Source organism: Cloeon dipterum, chromosome 4 (genome assembly GCF_949628265.1).
Source record: "Cloeon dipterum chromosome 4, ieCloDipt1.1, whole genome shotgun sequence".
Lineage (NCBI taxonomy): Eukaryota > Metazoa > Arthropoda > Insecta > Ephemeroptera > Baetidae > Cloeon > Cloeon dipterum.
The window spans coordinates 1,367,061-1,387,351 of record NC_088789.1 but is presented as its reverse complement, the minus strand read 5'-3'; the positions used below and the strand labels follow the sequence as shown (position 1 = coordinate 1,387,351).

The window sequence follows — 20,291 nt, the reverse complement described above, 5'->3', positions numbered from 1 at the left end:
CAGGCGGGACCGGCTTGTTAGCCTAATTTTTCAAGGCGGCTGACCATTCTCAATGGCGGCTGACAATATGTATTTGCTTAACCACAATATTATTTTGTTAAAATTTTTTAATTTTTTACCTTTTTTCACCAGCGGCTGGCGCAGCTTAGCTAGATAGTCTTGAATTAAAATTCTTTAAAAAAAATTCGGACGGTTTTTTTAGTATCATAATTATTTTTTATTACCGAGTAGAGGTCTCAGCCGCGGGATTTAAGGCGGCGGCTGGCGCGGCTGTGTTACTTTTGAATGTAATTCTCTCTATATTTGATTAAAATTTAGCATCTCTCATTGAATATTGGGCTCTTTATATGAATGAAATTAAGAGTGGATTGATCACGAGCTGTCCGTCTTATTTTCACATTGAAGATAAAATTTAGTACAAATTTTGCGCAAAGAGAGGAAACATTTACAAAGCTTTAATCCTATTTTCTGCTGCACTACCAGCAATCACAACCAGAAAGCTAGGCGTTCCACTGTGCACGATGTACCTGCAAATAGAATTTCATCAGTAAAATCAACGCTGCGGACCTTTGAGCGAGCAGTTTGCACCTTTGATCTTGGAGCACCTCCAGAAGTGTCGAGTCTTTTGAAACAGGCACCAATTCCTCCTTACAGCTGCTTTCAAAGTAAATTTTCATGTCTTCGATGTTGACAAAAACTCGTTCGGTGTCCCATTCGGCTTGCGAGTCGGCCGGGAAGAGCTCTTGCAGCTGTTCTCTGAAGCTGAATGCAAAGAATTCTGTATTTATGGCTGTGACAATGAGGAAGCGCTTACGTGGTGTCTTCGTGGAACTGCTGAACAAGGTCCGTGACGCCGTAGTGTGGATAGAGGAACAAGACGGGCCACGTTAATCTGCCGTCTTCGCCCAATGACACCGGGCAATGAGCTGCCGCCGGGAAGCAAGGTTCGAGAGCCGCGATGTCCAAATGGTCGTGGTCGGCCCAGCCCTTGACCTGGATGCCTCTCTCTTTTATCGTCTTTTTCATCTTGCCCAGGAACTGCTCTTCCAAACGCTTGGCGACCGTGGCTTTTCTCTCGTCCCGGGCTTTCACTTTCTGTACTTATGCATTAGTCTCGTTAGAAAAACAATTCCTAACCACTCACCTTTTGATAAATCGCTTTCTTTCGCATATCCACTAGTTCTTTGTCATTCTCCCCAGCAATTGCTAGACCTTGGTCACAATATGAAATGCATTCGTCTTCTCTCTTCATTTGTAAGCAGCACTTCGCTGCTCTGGTAATGGGCTTAAGATAATTTGACTGCAACTTTATAGCTGCTTGGCAATCTAGCAACGAGGACCTACAAATAAATTTTAAAAATTAATAAGGAATTAATTCTGAAATAATCATACTTGTTAGCATAGATGACAACACACAACTATATAAAATCTTTGTAAATATCAGGAGCATTTTTAAAAAATAATTTTTCTCTAATTTCAAAGAATATTCAGGTACGGACAGAATTCAAAACACCTGGCGCACCAATTTCCTACACAAGTTCAAAACCTTCTAGCTTCTTTACATTGGAAAAACGCTTGACATTTGATGATTTTTTCATTCTTATTATTTTTTAAAATAGTTTAGACTACTGCACGACTGTTACACACGATTTGGAGTACAGACAGGATTCCCTGACAAATCGCTGTCTTTACCAACCTTAATTATCCGTACCTGTAATTTTTTAAGAAAAATTGTGCGGCCGCCCTGTTATTATGCAGCTCAGCATTTAGCGTGTTGTTTACTGATTGCGCTTTGATGCCTTCCGTGTAGCTCATTATGGCCATTCTGTATTTGCTGTGCTTGAAATTAAAGTTCCCATCCTCTTTGTAGTTTGTTGCGAGCTCTAAATAAAATCAAGGCTTCATTATAAAAATTAGTCGGTGGTTTAAAATAAAACCTTCGGCTGTGTTTTCAGCAGGATCGTATTTCAATTGCTGGATGCCCTCGAGAAGTGGCGGCAGTTTACCTTCCTCGGGCACCTTTGTCATGAAAAATGGGTGCTTCTCCATTTCCTACGAATGTAGAGAAGCGATGAGACATGAAATATGAAGTATTTATGTATCATACCTCTTGCCATCTGTCTTCAGGCCAACCTTCAGTGTAGGATTTCTTCTCGAGACCGGAGATGTAGTCATCTAGTTCTCGGTCCAGCCTTTCGCACAGCTCCAATCTCTCTTCTTGGGTCATTGTTTTCTTCGTCTTTATCTCCACCTGCACATCATCTCCGGTGTCCACCGCCTAGTTATTATAACAGAATAATAATAGTAAAGAAATCTGCACGAATTTAATTGGAACAATATCAGTTATTTATGATATGATTAAAAAGATAAACATTTCAATATGAGAAGTTCTGTTACCTTGTTAGAAGAATTTTCCGAGCACAGGAGAGTAGAGTTCATTTTAACTCGCTATATAGGCTATTTAGGATGAATTTAATTTCAGTCAATTCACGGTGCGAATTTCTTGCTTCGATTGTATTATTTGTTGACAAGAGCAAACGATTCTGCTTTTATTTTTATACGACTCGTGGTTCCACAGCTTGAGGCAAAAGTCAGATTGAAGCGTGAAGCGTGGGAGGAGTAAAAGATGCCGATTTCTGGTCGGTAAAATCAGTAGTCATCGATCACCATCCTCAGAAAGATGAGAATATAAATGAGGGTACGAAATATTTCACTGGTACTCAAACTCGATAGGCGCGGCCAAGAATATTTCAAATTTTAGCGCGCTCAATGTCAGCTGTGCCCATATTGAAATCGCGTCTCATACACTTTTACTCTTGTTCTCATTGGTCATTGGTCTGTTTTCTCAGTTCACTCACATGCACCCGGCTCTGGGCAGAAATAATACAAAATAATAATTATTTATTTGATTTTTCATTGATTGAAACGTTTTCGACATGGCTCTTTTGCATTTTCGTACAACTTGATTGCAAAGCAGTAAACATGGCGCTAAGAATGTTCAAATTTTGTACCGTATTGCGATCTCTTCCGATGAGAAGACAACGCCAGTGTTTTTCTGGACCACTCTCAATATTAGGTAATTTTACTTTTTAACTGAGGATTTTATTTATCTTCCTTTCATTGCAGCAAAGAGAAAATTTTCATCCGAAACAAGAAGTCTCCAGTCATTTGATGAAATGATCGACATGCGAAGAGGGCAAGCTCAGAGAAGCGTGTTGGTACAAGTTTACTCTGGCAATTCATACAGTGATCTCTCAGAATTGTGTCACGAGTTTGGCAAAGTGAGAGAGACATTTTACTACACAACCAATGAAGAACTGGTAATGCTCCAATAACCGAAATAAATTAACAATCTAATGTTTTTGTCAACAAAAGCACTTCATGCTTGTCGAGTTCGAGTCAAAGGAGTCTGCCAGGAAAATGATGGACTCTGCGACGTTTGGCCAGCAAATGCCTGCGGTCCCTTGCGTCACCCCTTTCTTGTGGATGAGAGCAAACAACATAAAAAAGGCTGGAAAAGGTACTCTCTGTCCTTGTCCTGAGGCCGTTTCGGACTCGGAAGCCAAGCCTGAAGAAATTCTCCATCAAATGAGATCAGCTCAGTCGGTAAAAACAAAACATAAATTAAAAATTAAATGTATCATCATCATTGTACGTATATTCAGATTTCGCAACAAATATCTGTTTTGCGCAACTTGACAAAGATGGCTGACGTCGGGACAAGACTGCGATTTTTAACCGCCCGCCAGCTGGAGATGTCTCTCTCCGGCGCCTTTCCTTTGATTAAAGCTCTGCCTTTTGGCTCTTCTGTGAATGGCTTTGGCAAAGCCGGCTGTGACCTGGATCTTGTGTTGCAATTGGGAGGGCTCGAAGAGGGCCAGGTGACTAAATTTTTGCCAACGAGAGAGTCTTAAGACTGAAGACTCACTGCCTTCCTTCTAGGAAATAAAATCGCAGGGTAGTCGTCTCGTCTACCATGGAAAAAACAATCAGTCTTGCAATGGAAGAGCTTTGGTGCAGAGACACATGGAGGTCATTGCCGATTTCATCCAGCACATGCTGCCCGGTTTCTCTAAAATTCAACGGATACTACACGCCAGGGTTCCTATTATAAAATTCAGGCATGATCTGACCATGGTTGAATGTGATCTCTCCATGACGAATATGTAAGGCACAATTTTAATTATTTGTAAATAAACTATTGTTTATTCATGCTTCTCTTTTGTAGGACTGCCCTGTATATGTCTGAACTGTTGTACTTGATGGGAGAAATCGACAGTAGAGTGCGTCCTTTGGTGTGCTTTGTTAGGAAATGGGCCCAATCAAACGGCCTTACGAACCAAACCCCAGGAAGATGGATTTCCAACTTCTCGTTAACACTGCTCACCATTTTTTATCTCCAAAAGAAGATGGTGCTGCCTTCTCTAGGAACCCTAATTCACCTTGCAGGTTGGTGAATTTTACGGCTGTGGAATTAAAACGATCGAACAATTTTTTTATCATATACTTTTGACCGAAAGGGCCCCAAAAATCAAAATTTTCAATATTTACTGATTACGCCTTTATTTAGCAAAGGAAATTAATTGCTACCAGGGCGAGAAAAATTATGAAATTTTAAAAGTAAGAAAACGTAAAATATTACTTTTAAGTCTTGAACGTTTATTTTTTTTTTCAAATATTGCAGATTTTCGAAAGGGGTCTGTGTTTGAAATCATTAAAATTCACGAGTGGATAGTGGCGTCAAAACTGCCTAAATTATAAAAGCTGACTTAAACAAAATATGTTTGAAAACTTCAACTGAACCATTAGAGAAAATTTTAAACATTTTGGCTAAATACCCAAAATTGTGGCAATCATCTTGGAAAATTGTTTTGTTCATTTTATAATATTCTCTGATTTTCTAAAAATAATCGACAATTTCCCAAATAAAATTTGTCCGATTTTCACATCCCTGGAATTTTTAAAATAATTCCTAAACAAGAAATATGAATAAATATATGAAAATATTGCAGGTCCGAATGATAAAAGAATGACTGCTGATGGAATCAATTGCACCTTTCTGAGGGACCTGTCCAACCTATCAATTTCCAAAAATGAAGAGACACTGGCTGAACTCCTTACTGGCTTCTTTGATTTTTATGCTGGGTTTGACTTCGCATCTAAAGGCCTGTCTCTGGTTTCTGGAAAGGAAATGCCCAAACCAGAACATTGCCCACTCTACATCGAAAATCCAATGGAGAGATATTTGAATGTAAGCAAAAACGTCAGCCCAGAAGAAACAGTCAGGCTTCAGGTGGAGCTGCGAAACTCTTCGTGGCTCTTGGAGCAAATTCAAGACGAAGAGCAGAATGGGAGAGAAAGCCAAAACTGGGGTGTGCTCAAACTGTTGCTGAAATCGGACACGTCTGGTTTCAAAGTGCCAAAACCCAAAACCTTTCGATTAGTGCAAGTGAAGGACCTTTTTAGTGAGCAGGAGAACGGTTTTAGCCAACCTCGACCTTTTCTGAGGGACGTTAACAAGTCTAAACCAAAGAGAAGATAGGAAACACTGTTATTATTTGCAATAAAAACTTCATTTCTCTTAAAATATGCCCTGTTTCTTTTATCGATAGACCAGGAAGGCTGTGTAATGTTGCTTTTATTATTGAAGATTTTAGCCTGAGAACAGGGAAGTTAGTCCGAGGCAGAGGTTCATTTTGGGTCATGTGTGGGCAGTCGCCGCGATAATACTCTTCCAAATTTATGATTTACGGAATTGTGAACATCTATTTTTTTGAAATTTGCCAATCTTGCTGAAATATTTTCCTGCAATAATTCTCCACAGAACATTAACAATTTAAACATTTTTCTAGATTTGGATGAGCCTGAAGAAGTTATTTATTTGAAATACACAAATATATTAAAAGTTTCACTGTCAAAAAAAGTTTGCTGGTACATTTTGGTTAGAATTTTATCGAAGATTAAAATCATAGTTTATTTTTTATTTAATATATTTTTATTATATCATATTACATTCTTATTTCAAAATACTTTGTTCAAAATACAATTTGTAAAAATAATCAGGGAAATTTTTAATAAGTCTTTGCTTCTCTCTTTGTTCAACACAAAAATACAAATTGAAATATATGCAGTCAGTCAGTTTTGCAGTCTTTGACAATTAACGTTTATATTATCACACTTAAAACCATGAATATTTCTTAACCAGGCAGAATCGTGTTCGTCAAAAATAGTGAAAATAACAGGATAAATTTGATAAAAAAAAAACATCCTAGCACGGTAAATCAGCTCAGGAAACCACCCTTCGCCGCAGTTGGTACTATTATATTTTTCGGTTCCGTATAATTATGCCGACACTCCCTCATCAGAAAATAAAATGCCTAAAAACGCATTTTAGAAAAATTACTGTAATCATCGGGAATGCCGGTCGAAGAGGCAAGCCTTTATCCAGTCTAAGGAAGGCAAAAGAAATGGAACAAAACTGGCAACCAGCTTTGGTTAGTGTTCGTTCCAAATCCGAGGACTCCTTTTTTGTTAATCAAAACAAAAAAGCGCAACTCAGATTTCGAGCCATAACACAACCAAATTGGTTGCCTATGCTGTTCCATTACTGTTAACTTTCTTATTCTGTTTAAAGGCTATCCTACTGTTAATACCAACCACGGTATGACGATATTTCCCTGAAGCTGGTCTCTACCAGACCAGGATGTTTTTTCTTCAAATAAATATCCTGAAATGATTATGAAACACATCGTGAAATAATACAATAAAGTACACCTTTCAACACTCTATAAACAAACCTCGTGGGGCACTCGAATTTCGCGAAAAGTTCACGATCCTTCTCCAGGCCTTCTTCGGTGGCGAGTGCCGAGGAAATGTCTTTGCTGGTCGCGGCCAATATCGGCCCGCCACTTTTGATGTGCGCCGACAACTCAAAGTTCCACGACCGAATAGCGTAATCGGCCGCCGTAAGGCCTAACAAATCCTTAGCTTCGAGTGCTAGTCCTTGCGCGAACAAGAAGTCCACCATCTCTCGACCATGGTGGACATTCATTGCTCCGAAATGTAGAGCACTCGCGCCCAGAGCCACACACTTTTCTTTCACGTCTGCACCCGCGCAGATAAGCTGACGCACGGCCTCGACGTCCCGCAGCATGGCAGCTACGTGAAGCGACGGCAGGGTGGCGATGGCGGCGGACGGGCTGCTTCCCAACAGGCACGGCAGGATCCTTCGCAGAAACTCCCTCTCGTTGAGTGCTCCTTCCATGGCCTACAAAGAAAAACAATTCCTTGTTGAAAGAGTTTTGATGTGAAACATTAGCTTTTTATAATTAAAATATTTTATAAATTTTTATTTTACAAAACTATAACTGTATCTATATAATATCAAGACGCATACGGTACAATATTAAGAAAAGCACGTGTTCACTTCTGCTATAATATTTTACCAATAATATTGTCTTTATCATTGAATATTCGCTTTTTAAATAATCGCCTTAATTTTCTAGGAGCTAGGCGAGATCTTTTAAAGACTTAAGAGAGAAAAAACAAAACTTACTGTGATTTGAGAGCAAAAAGGTAGGTTTTGTGTCGGCAAACGGCAGATAAGAGCGCAGTGTCGTTACGTGTGTACTTGTCCAGATACGAAAGCCGACTGACCACTGGCCTAGCAACTCGCAAGCAGTCAGGTTGCTTGCAGCCTGCGCTTCTCCCTCTCCCCACAAAAGAACCCCCTCCCTCCCTTACTCATTGGGAATTGGGTGGTGCATTCTAAACTATTTCTATCCTTTTCCATGCGGTGAAAAAAGACGAGTTTTTTCAGCAAATATAAAAAGCTATGAATTACTTTAATTTATTAAATCCTCAGCAACTGGCCAAATAAAGCAGACGCGGCCTGCATGGCTCTTCAGTTAAAGTGCGGATCGATACAGAGGGTGACAATTGAATATTATTTAAATCATCATTGATTGCAATAAACAATTTGTTTTACGCAATGATATTTTATGACATATAGCTTAGGAGGTTTAAAAATAAAATAAAAATATTTTCTAAAACTCTCTTTATTTTTCAACAAAATTGTTTGAATATTTAATATTGACGAGTTAAACAAGCGCTGTAGCGCTTCGCGTCGATGTGGGCGGCAGTTGCAACCCCCCCAAATCCCGATCGAGGGCGCTCCGGGGCCCCCGCGAGCACCGGAGGGGGCCGACGGCGCCTTCGGCGCCAGAAACGACGAGAATTCATGCTCGCTGAGAGATTTCAGGGCAGCCACCCTGAGAAAGGTCAGCGGGGGTGGTTGGGGGGTGCGCGCGCCGGCGAGACGGCTCCGGGGAGGGGTCGCGCGCGAAAATCGCTCCGCACGCTCCTTCTGCCGTGCACGCGATTTGCACACCAAAAACCGAAAATCGCCTATAAAACGAATTTGGGAAGAGTTAGACCGGTCATAATTCGGTTTCAGACCCCCGCGCACTCAGCCGTGGGTGTGCTATAGTCAAATTCGAGATTCAGCGCCCGGCGGCTCCGCGGCGCCGATGCGCGTTTTTTCAGCCTGTTCATTTCCGTGCTGGGTAAATCGCGGATTTTCGATGCGCCGCCGTGATTCGCCTATGGGCCGGATTTCCGCCAAATTCGGTTTGCAGGGACTGTTGGCCGGGCGGAAGAGTATAGCACAGTAATCGCGGCCGAAAAGAATTTTTTTCGGCCCGAAATCCGAATTCCAATTTCCCATGTTAACCTTATGGGCGGCGAAAAACCCTTTCACGCCGCGCGCCAAAGACTACTCCTCCGGGGATCTTGGTCCGATCAGGTCGAATTTGGTCTTAAAATGCTCGTCGATAAATTCCGCGTCGACTCTAGAGCCGTTTTTTTTTAATTTTTTCTCAGGTCCGACGTTATGCCTGCCGAAAGGTGCGGACCGGAAAATGGGCAAAATTTGCCCAGTTAATAACTTTTTCGGTATGGGGCGGAAAAATCTTTTCCGCACACCGTTGGCCTCCTCCAGTCGTCGCCTGCCCGAATCTCGAGTTTGGGGGCGCTGAAGCCCATAGGGACTCCGCGGGGGGGCGGCGAGTACCGAAAAATGGCGTTTTGTACCTTTGAAGGGTCACCGTTGACCCTGAGGAGGTCGCACAGGGCTAAAACTCGGTGGGAGGTCTTAGGATGGGCAAAATTGATTTTTGATTTTGATGGGGTTTTTGGATTTTTAGGTTTCCATGTCTCGGGCAGTGTTAACCTTATGGGAGCTTCGACTTTTTCCTGTTTTTTACCCTTACCCTTTCGGCACTTCCACCTTCCGCGCGGTTCGAGCAGGATGACAAACCCGCACATCAAAATGAAGCTAATTGCGGCCTCTTTCGAATGAGGGGTCGCGGCGGGCCGTCGGACGTCCTGGGACCTTGCTGGAGCCCCTCAAAAAAAATAATTCTTGTCCAAACCACGTTTTTGCGGCTTTGGAATTTTATATCTCGGCTCCTATGGAACTTGCGGCCCAAAACCGGTGATGGCCGAACTCAGGGTTAAATTCTGCTTCCGATGGCGCCGGTTTCAACCCCCCATCCCTATTTCAACCCCCGCTGCCCCCGTGGGACCCTCCAAAAAGGCCTTTTTCGTTTTATTTTTTTTTTAAATTCGCCTATGGGAGGAATCTCGGGTTTCACGGTTGTTTCCGCGTTTGTGGCCGACCCTGCGTCGGCCATCCGGGTTTCGGCCCGATCGGCCCCGTTTTGGCGATTTTTTTCCCAGATGTATAGGGAAGCGGTTTACAAAGCGGGGCCCACTGGGGCCCTACGGGCCCCAGTGGAACAACCTCCGGCCCAACTTTCTCCCTCGGCCCCCCCACCCCGCCCCCGTCCCTTGCGTCCAAAAAAGTCCGTTCCAAGTCGGTATCGTATAAGTAGGGTCCAAAAAAAAACAAAAAAACAAAAAAACAAAAAATAGGGTCCAAAAAAACAAATTATTATAGTTGTTTATCTTCTCATCCTCTTAGTTAATTTGGTCGTCACAAATCCACAAATCATCACCAAATCAAGGGTTTAAATTCAAACTTTATTTATTTTATGGCATAATAAGTCATACATGATGTAACTCTCCTCCAAAATGCAAGCTATCCATTTATATAAATACACACAATTCAAGATTACACATTAACAAAATAAATTACAAAAAAATATCAAGCGATTTTACAAATTTTTTACGTATTTCAAGTAATGCATTAACATCTAAAATTTCATTTGATAAACAAACTTGTGCAGCGCTGCAGTGAACTCTTTATACCTAGACTCTAGGCGATGCGAAACCCGCGTAGAAATTTTTATTCCAAAAATATTCCGGTTAATCTTAGAACATTTCATATTTGTCGGGAAAAATTATTCTAAAAAATTAATTTAAAATCAATTCTGGGCTAATTCAGATTAATCTGGATTAATTTTGGAATAATCGTTCGATCGAAACGAAAATTATTCCTTAGAAACATCCTTTGAACAATCTTTTGTAAGAAAGTTTTTGAAAATATTTGAGGACATCCCAAGAACATGCTAAGATTATCCCAACAAATTATTTTCTGAAACATCATTTTCCCAGAACATCTTATTTCACTTATTCCAAGAGAACAAGCGAAGTTTTTGAAATGCGGTCTTTGTCAAACCTATTCAAAAGCAAGAATGCTTTTTATTCAACAAAACAGCATGCAGGTTCCAAAAAGGAGTAGCAAGTAACACAGCTTTCGTGTTTATTCAATTCACAGAAAAAAGCAAAAGGTCAGAGCTTTTGTGTAGGGGGATTAGTTCTCACGATTTTGTAACCTCAGCTTGAATTGTGTCAAAAATTGTCAATGCAAGAAAAGAATGCCTGAAATTCCTCATCTTTTGGTGTTTTCAGCCCTATTTCACGGTGCAAACTACACGTGGAGTAATAAGATTTCATTTTTAAATATTTTTAAAAGTATTTCTTTCCGCCTGCTTGCAAAAAAATTGAAATATAACGTGTTTGAAATGCAGCTCTTTGTCAATATCATTTAAAAGCAAGAATACTTTAATAGAATAAAACAAAATGTTCCAAAAAGGAGTAGCAGAGGTAACACAGGGAGCTTTCATGTTTTTTTTTTGCTCTTTTTATCCTTGTCCTCTCGGAGCGGGAAGGGCGCGCACTGCGCTGGCACGAATGCTGAAACCCTGGTCCCAATATTACCGCGAACGGATTGAATGGGCGCACCAGGCCGCACAGGGACCCAGCCCACTCAAGGGCCACTTGCATGCCTCCGCACCGAGGACTGCATTGAAACGCTAGACATTCCTCCCGTGAAGCCAAATCACGCATGCTGGAAAGGTGCAAAGCAGCAAGTAGCGAGTCGCCTCCCAGCCCGTTGAGCAATTTGAGAATTTCGAGTCACTATAAACTAACCACTTTTTGCCACATCTGACATTGGGTAGCCAGTATTAGACCTCCCAACTGCTCAAATACCTCCCATTGCTTTTGACACTCTCCTGGGAGTGCCTTAACAATGCGAACCAGCGGGCTGGTTTTATTTTCAATTCATAGAAAAAGCAAAAGGTCAGAGCTTTTGTGTAGGGGGATTAGTTCTCACGATTTTGTACCCTCAGCTTGAAATGTGTCAAAAATTGTCAATGCAAGAAAAGAATGCCTGACTTTTCTCATCTTTTGGTATTTTCAGCCCTATTTCACGGTGCAAACTCCACGTGGAGTAAAAATTTCCTTTTTAAACATTTTTAAAAGTATTTAAGGTTTTTGTTTTCCACGACGGCTTCTTCCGTTCGTCACAAGAAGTGCTGGAAAATAATGTTTTGTTTAAATTTTCCAAAAAAAAATGATATATTTTTAGTTGTATTTCTATTTTTGTAACGTAAGAAAAAAGTCATGTTACTGGAACTATTTATTATTTGGTAAAAGATAACTGCGCACATAATAATAAAATAACTGACATATATAATATGAGTGACAGGGAACTGTGACCTGCGGCAACTGTGCCCTAAGTTAAAATGGTGGGAAGAGGAGGGGTGTGGCATCAGGGTTTCGTCTTTAGGGAGGGTCTTTCGAGGGTGGTTGTGGCCTTAATATAATGCTACTTTAAATAAAAAAATTTGCTTACAATGTGACAATAAATTGGCAGGTTGGCATAAACGTAATTGTGTTAAATATTTCCTTTATTTTTGTTTTTTTAATATTTCTTTCCTGTCTTTCCCCACTCTTCTAATTTATTTGCTTGCACCGTTGTGTTCGTTGATTTCCTGCTTAATTCGCATCGTATATATTTAAAATGTGTGTTGATATCAAGATAATAACATGACAATCGAGTCTGCTCTTAGTTAATTAAATTCTAAAAATTTTACTTAGGGCACGATTGCCGCGAGTCACAGTTGTCGTTCACTCGCTACAACTGTGACCGCGAGACGAGCTTGCTTGCAACGCAGCACCCTCCGAGGGTGTTTAGCCCGTGCACATATTTAGGCTGCCTGTGCATCAAAAGGGGGGGCTGCTTCACAATGAAAAAAGTCGCTCGCAGGTCAAACTTTTCCTTTGCAGCCGACCGCTTTTGTGTGCTTGACAATAATGTGTATTGACTGGCGGGATGCTGGGGGTGCGTGGAAAATCACGAAAGAACCTCTCTTGGATTCTCATCCACAAAAATCGAATATCAAGCGCGGGAAAATTGGTGCCGTACACCCAGTATTCTAAATTAAAATCGTTTTTAAAAAGTTAGCAATCAAACGAAACGATAATTGAGTATACATTTATTTATATTTGTAAAACGCAGTGGAATGGCGACATCTGAACCGTAAAAATATCAGGAAGGAACTGATATTCTTGCGTTCGAAGTTTAAATAAAAAATTAAAAATGGAAATATTTATAGATCAAAATTTTCTTTTGACATTGGTAATTTCCAGATCAATGAAGGCAATATATTTTACTAGTTAAACAACTGTCGTATTTATAGTTGATTTAATATTTTAAATATTGTAAAATTGGTGTTTTTAATTAATATCTCGGTTTATAGTAAGTTTAGCGGAAAATTGTTAATGACCAATTAATTTCTAAACTAAGAATTGAACTATATTTTTTCAAGACCAAAGCGTTTACGCCAATTAGAACTGAAAAAAATAGATCGATATCTGGCGCAAAATAAAATACGGCCGCACTCTTGAATGAATCGACGCGGGCTTGTACGAGAAGACCAAAGTCGGTATAAAATTTCATTTTTTTCTCATTATTTCGCTGCCTTATACAATTAAAGCAATGATTATTTTACACAAGATAAAAATAACAATTCTTGATACAAAAGTTCATTACGAGTTTGCCGAAAAAAGCAAAGATCTAGACTTAGACTACAATATTATAATATATGTGTATTTAATTAGTCGTTTTTGTTGATGCAATAGCTAATGAAAAATACTGCACGCAGCTCAAAAATTCTGGAAGTTTGTTCAACTGTTGATTTTCCCCCTCAGTTGTTGGTTGAATTTAAATAAATTTAAAATGTACTAAAAACGTTACAAATAGACGTGTAGCTTTTGGTCTTTAGAATTTTGCAACGAATAGAAAGATTGACACCATTGAGGTCAGTTTATGTACGATTTCACGAGTAGTTTGGACTTAATGTATTTTAAAGCCCTCAAAGAGGTCAAGGTCAGCCGCTGCCCTCTTGGCATAATTAACGCTCTCGATCTAAACTAGCACCTAGTTAAAGACAATTTTTCGTTCTTTCCAAAAACGATACTCTGGTCGAAATTTTCGCGAGTTTAATCGGAAAAATCATTAATTATAGACACGGACCCATTGCAGCGGTTAACGCACTATAGAGAAATTATTTATTTCTTTAAATGAATAATAAATCTAAAAAAAATATCTGTAATGAACTTAATTCTAATTTAATTTATGACATTTAAGTCTCCAGGAAGAGAATAATTGAATTGAAACTTTTAGAAATCTTGATTTAGATCAGATAAGTATTACTAGTTTCCAGAAATTATGTTGCATTACTCACTTACTCATTGTATCGTGATTGATGCATTAATTTAACTATCATGTTATGGCAATTTTATGATATTATTAACATGAAGTATCGGTCAAGGTGTCTCTTTCAAGGATTCCTGTATATTTGAAGGACGTTGAATTGGAAAATTCAACAAATTATATTTTTGACAAGAAAACCACATTTTTTATTCATTTATCGTTATTATTTTTCAATGTTTCGACAGGGTACTTAATTTTGTCAATTATTCTCATTCTGGTAAGATGAATTATCTTTTTCAGCACACGTATATTTTATTTATTCTTTCGTGACTTTTCACGCACCCCCAGCATCCCGCCAGTCAATACACATTGTCAAGCACACAAAAGCGGTCGGCTGCAAAGGAAAAGTTTGACCTGCGAGCGACTTTTTTAATTGTGAAGCAGCGCGCCCCCTTTTGATGCACAGGCAGCCTAAATATGTGCACGGGCTAAACACCCTCGGAGGGTGCTGCGTTGCAAGCAAGCTCGTCTCGCGGTCAAAGTTGAAGCGAGTGAACGGCAATAATTACTGTGACTCGCGGCAATCGTGCCCTAAGTAAAATTTTTAGAATTTAATTATCTAAGAGCAGACTCGATTGTCATGTTATTATCTTGATATCAACACACATTTTAAATATATACGATGCGAATTAAGCAGGAATTCAACGATATTGTAAGCAAATTTATTTATTTAAAGTAGCATTATATTTAGGCCACAACCACCCTCGAAAGACCCTCCCTAAAGACGAAACCCTGATGCCACACCCCTCCTCTTCCCACCATTTTAACTTAGGGCACAGTTGCCGCGGGTCACAGTTATTGCAGCACCCTCATATATAATATATGTTAACGCTTGTTGCGAATAAGAGTATACGTGTGGTGTGATCGATTTATTGTTCCTCCAATTATGAATCCCTTTTTCATGGTAAAAAATTATATAAAATAAAAATGCGGTCTTTGTCAAACCTATTCAGAAGCAAGAATGCTTTTATTCAACAAAACAGCATGCAGGTTCCAAAAAGGAGTAGCAGGTATAACACAGCTTTCGTGTTTATTCAATTCACAGAAAAAAGCAGGGTCAGAGCTTTTGTGTAGAGGGGGGTTACTTCTAATGATTTTTACCCTCAGCTTGAAATGTGTCAAAAATTGTCAATGCAAGAAAATAAATGCCTGGAATTCCTCAATGTTTGGTATTTTCAGCCTTATTTCACGGTGCAAACTCCACGTGGAGTAAAAATATCCTTATTAAACGCAATTTAAAAGTATTTATTTTCCGCGACGGCTTCTTCCGTTCGTCACAAGAAGTGCTGGAAAATAATGTTTTGTTTGAATTTTCCAAAAAATGATATATTTTTAGTTCTATTTCTATTTTTGTAACGTAAGAAAAACGTCATGTTACTGGACCTATTATGTATTATTTGGTAAAAGAGAACTGCGCACATAATAATAAAATAACTGACATGTTAACGCTTGTTGCGAATAAGAGTGTACGTGAGGTGTGATCGATTTTTTATTCCTCCAATTATGAATCCCTTTTTCATGGTAAAAAATTGTATGATTAAAACATAATAGCCATAATAGTATAATAGAAAAAGCGATATGATATAAATGCAATGTGTGCACTGAAAGACGCCGGTGGCTTGTGATAGAGAAGTATAGAGCAGTTTAGTTCAATCAGGGAGGGGGAGGAGGAGTGCAAATTTAGGAGTCAAGCTAACGCAAATCAAAAAGAGGCAACCAGTGTGAATTTAGCCTCTTACATCCTTTGACCGGATTTTTTGTATTAAAAATACTTAATTTTTGGCCGTCGAAACAGCCGAAATCTGCCGCCGAAGAGGGGGACGAAGAGTGGTGTGTGTGCGGAGTTTTTCGTGGGCGTAACAGCCAACAAACTCCGAGACGGCCTCTGATTGGCTGAAAAAGCTATCGACCTGCCTCCTGTGTGTGGCCGCAGAACTTCTTAGCTGGCGCATTTACGCGCCATATTTTATGAGTGAACAGGGGCTGATTACGTGTGTTTGCTAGAGCCATCTAGTGGCTGGAGTGTGATTTCAATAGGAGCGGGATTACTTTTGGCGGGATTGTTGTATTTGGACAGGAAAATGATGATATTATTTATCAGGATGACTCATATACAAAAATCTTTTATTCAAACTTTCCATTGTTTTAAGCGTTATTATTAAATTATGAAAAAAATTATTAAGTGTTTCTGAAGCAATCATGAAATAAAAAACGATTTAAGAATAAATAAAAAAGCTATTAAATTACTGAAACACATGTTATGAACAAAGTCACTATATGGTGCAATGCAACTAATATTTATTTGAGGTAGTCTGAAAATAGCTCGCATACCGTAAAGAACTATAGCAAAAGTTTTAATTGATTCGAAAAATAGGTCACGCGTGAAATGGATCTGGATCAATCGACATGCTCGGGATTTCGCAAATACGTGGTTTTTATATCCGTCCATCTTTTTTTCGGCTGGTGTCTCTGTGGTAAAATTTCTTATCAAGTTGTAAAGGTCTTATTACTATAGAATTTAAATTTCATTTTATGTTTCATAAATTTCACAAAAATCCATACAGAAACCAAAACTATTTTACAAAAAGCAGAGAATTTATTCACCAGAGACGAATATCATAAAATTGAATAACGTTGCAGTGTCCGTGGAATCGGCTACATCACTCGTTCTCGATTCGAATGCCTGTCTGGCGCAATTGAGCGACGGAAAGAAACGCTCATCATGCACCATGCTTGAAAATATTATGGAAGTGGACCATTACATCATGAAAAGAAGGCTAAAAAGGCTGGTAGAGTAAGTTTCGGGCTTTCGGCATCAAAATAATTTCCGTCTTTTACTAAAAAATATTTTTTAGGGAGTATACTAAAGACGCAGAGACCACAAAACTTTGCGGTTTCTGCCTTCTTTTGTTGTTTGTTGTTGCACAACGTTCTGGCCTGCTACGGATCTTAGGGGTGCCATTATGACAAAGGCGCCCAGGCTGACAAATAGCACCGTAACCAACCACCTATGAATTGGCACTTTATTTTTTCTCTAAACGACATGATGTTTTCAGTAAACCGTACTACTGTTTTGATCAGTTTTAAGCTAATAAAGCCTCCACTTTTCATTTCTTTTGCATGTCCATGCTCTGATTATAAAATATTAAACAGCGTTAGATTTTCAAGGCATATTTAAAGGAATAATATACTGGGAAGTTATTTAATTTGTGAGTGGTTGAGAAATAACTTGAGAACTATCTAGTCCTGTGTGATTGCAACACACAGATTTATTAGTTTTTATTAACTTTCAGTATTGAGAATTTCTAACTGCTCAAAGGCAATAAAGGCAAATAATAGTTCCAGAATCTCATAATTATTACAACTCGCTGCAGTGCATGAGTAGACGAGTTGTGAATAATTATGACCGATTGGTGGCGTTATTATTTGGCCGAGTTGAATATTGGCTCAGTTAACTAAGAGATCAAAGGAATAATAATTGAATGAGGAAGCATAATTAAAGAGGAACAAAAATAAATATTACAAAGACAAATTTGATAAATATCGAGAGACGCATTTGGAGCGCGAGTTGGCCCAGCAAGAATAACGAGCAGAGATCGAGTGAGTTAAAACCGCGTGCATGGCTATACGGCAGCAGTGAGAACTCGGCACGTCGGTGAGCCTTCCCAGCTCTGCGTGGATATTGTAATGATGAATTTTCTTAATTTGGTGTTGCAGAAAGGTTTACCACATTGGTGTTTTATTAGTGTTTATTTTTCGTAGATAGATTTAGGGCACTGTTTTAATGTGGCACTCTTTGGCCTGTTACTGACCTTACAGGCGCCAGTATCGACAGTCAAGAGCACCGCATAATTTACAGAATTATCATTTCTATTGAAAACGTTAGACGAGCTCTGTTTAACTTTTTTCAGTTAAAAGTGCGGATTGATATACAGGGTGACAATTGAATATTATTATTTTAATCATCGTTGAATGCAATCAACAATTTGTTTTACGCAATGATCAAAATGTTATTATGCAGCTAGGAGGATTGAAAATAAAATCAAAATATTTTCTAAAACTCTTTTTATTTTTCCACAATCATCTCGCCCTCTTAATTAATTCGGTCGTCACAAATCATCATCAATCAGAGGTTTTAAAATTAAATGAAGTAGAATCACTATAATATTAAGGACTGCACTAGCATTAGTAAAAAGAAAATATTTTTCATTCGTCTGACTAGTTATCGTTTGGTACCAAGGCCTGGAAAAAATGAGAAAATATTTTTAATAATCTCTCATTATTAATAAGTGGCGAAATTTTACGTATTGCATCTGTCCCCACAATCCACTAACATGTCCATCTTCGTCTTGATCAAAGATAAATATTCGTAACATCTCTTGGCGCTCTGAACAATCTTGCAGAATTCCTCAGGTGTTAGACACTCATCGTCCCTCTCTTCAGGCCGGGGATTATAGGTTAGAATAGCTACAACATTTAAATTTTAAAAATAAAATTGATAACTATAGAAACTTATATAATAGATAATAAAGCTCACCAAAGAAGAAAAAACATAATAAAAAGTTCACGTACATGAAGAGTAAATGTGTTTTTACCAAGAATTTTCCCATATTGAAACCGTGTCTGTTTAAAAGTGACACTTCATAGTAATTTCTTGTCAAGTAAACTCCACTCTTTGTTGACGACGAGTGAAGCAATTTTCCAAATAATAATAATAATATATTTTTAGTTGTATTTCTATTTTTGTAACGTAAGAAAAACATCATGTCATATACTGTACCTAAGAGTATACGTGTATGATCGATTTATTTCTCCAATTATGAATCCCTTCTTCATGGTAAAAATTTATATTAAAATAAAAATGCGGTTCTTTGTCAAACCTATTCAAAAGCAAGAATGCTTTTATTCAACAAAACAGCATGCAGGTTCCAAAAAAGGAGTAGCAGGTATAACACAGCTTTCGTGTTTATTCAATTCACAGAAAAAAGCAGGGTCAGAGCTTTTGTGTAGAGGGGGTTAGTTTTCGAATGATTTTGTACCCTCAGCTTGAAATGTGTCAAAAATTGTCAATGCAAGAAAAGAATGCCTGACATTCCTCATCTTTTGGTATTTTCAGCCCTATTTCACGGTGCAAACTCCACGTGGAGTAAAAATTTCCTTTTTAAACAATTTTAAAAGTATTTGTTTTCCGCGACGGCTTCTTCCGTTCGTCACAAGAAGTGCTGGAAAAGAATATTTTGTTTGAATTTTCCAAAAAATGATATATTTTTAGTTGTATTTCTATTTTTTTAACGAACGTAAGAAAAATATCTTGTTATAATTATACTACCCCAGCCTATTTATTATTTGGTAAAAGAGAACTGCGCACATAATAATAAAATAACTGACATGTTAACGCTTGTCGCGAATAAGAGTATATACGTGTGGTGTGATCGATTTTTTATTCCTCCAATTATGAATCCCTTTTTCATGGTAAAAAAATTGTATGATTAAAACATAATAGCCATAATAGTATAATAGAAAAAGCGATATGATATAAATGCAATGTGTGCACTGAAAGACGCCGGTGGCTAATGATAGAGAAGTCGTGCTGCAGTTTAGTTCAATCAGGGAGGGGGAGGAGGAGTGCAAATTTAGGAGTCAAGCTAACGCAAATCAAAAAGAGGCGACCAGCGTGAATTTAGCCTTTTATATCCTTTCACCGGACTTTTTTTTATTAAAAATACTTAAATTTTTGGCCGTCGAAACAGCCGAAATCGGCCGCCGAAGAGGGGGGCGTAACCGAGGGAATTAAACATTGCGGTGCACCATGACCCCTATTCGCGGGGAGCAGTGCACTCATATACTCGCTGCAGCTGCACTAGTGCACTCACTGCACTCTTGCTTGCCGTGTCCACCGGTTACGCCCCCTTCTTTGGCGGCTGGTTTGCCCTTGCCCAATTTGGGTGCTTCGGGGGAGTTAACTTCACTCCATCTACCGTCTTTTGTCCTCCTTCTCTTTTGTGCCTTGTGGTCACGCTTGCGTATAATCTGCACAATAATCACCAATGAGAGGTTCCTATCTTTTAAATAATTGCGCCAAATTCTTCAACCTTACTCATTAGGGCTCTTTCAATTTTAATTAAATCAATAACCACTCAAAGGAAAAATACCAATAGATTGTTTTAACAAAATCAATTATTATTAGAATAAAATTGCGAGTGGCATGAGAACTATGAATTTAGCAGAAGAATAATGCCAAAATCATTTAGCGTCGTTGTCGTCTCTG

At 38.8% G+C, this 20,291-nt stretch overlaps 2 protein-coding genes and 1 long non-coding RNA gene across 3 annotated transcripts; 1 reads left to right on the top strand and 2 right to left on the bottom strand.

Moving 5' to 3' along the window:
• Positions 1–368: 368 nt before the first annotated feature.
• Dpit47 (DNA polymerase interacting tpr containing protein of 47kD) lies at positions 369–2,580 on the bottom strand. The gene is made up of 8 exons (XM_065489390.1): positions 2,398–2,580; positions 2,108–2,278; positions 1,938–2,052; positions 1,712–1,883; positions 1,145–1,340; positions 815–1,095; positions 589–762; positions 369–527 (listed from the first exon to the last, which is right to left on the bottom strand). The coding sequence occupies exons 1-8, from the start codon at positions 2,437–2,439 to the stop codon at positions 446–448; spliced, it is 1,233 nt and encodes a 410-aa protein (XP_065345462.1). The 5' UTR covers positions 2,440–2,580; the 3' UTR covers positions 369–445.
• A 268-nt stretch (positions 2,581–2,848) lies between these two features.
• Positions 2,849–5,592, top strand: LOC135943003 (poly(A) RNA polymerase, mitochondrial-like). Its single transcript, XM_065489389.1, has 7 exons — positions 2,849–3,076; positions 3,127–3,320; positions 3,376–3,606; positions 3,666–3,881; positions 3,943–4,166; positions 4,229–4,449; positions 5,013–5,592. Exons 1-7 carry the CDS (start codon positions 2,983–2,985, stop codon positions 5,540–5,542), a joined length of 1,710 nt encoding a protein of 569 aa, XP_065345461.1. The 5' UTR covers positions 2,849–2,982; the 3' UTR covers positions 5,543–5,592.
• A 12,487-nt stretch (positions 5,593–18,079) lies between these two features.
• Positions 18,080–20,047, bottom strand: LOC135944739 (uncharacterized). Its single transcript, XR_010575361.1, has 3 exons — positions 19,960–20,047; positions 18,328–18,490; positions 18,080–18,265 (listed from the first exon to the last, which is right to left on the bottom strand). It is a non-coding gene; the product is annotated as an uncharacterized LOC135944739 (long non-coding RNA).
• Positions 20,048–20,291: the final 244 nt, after the last annotated feature.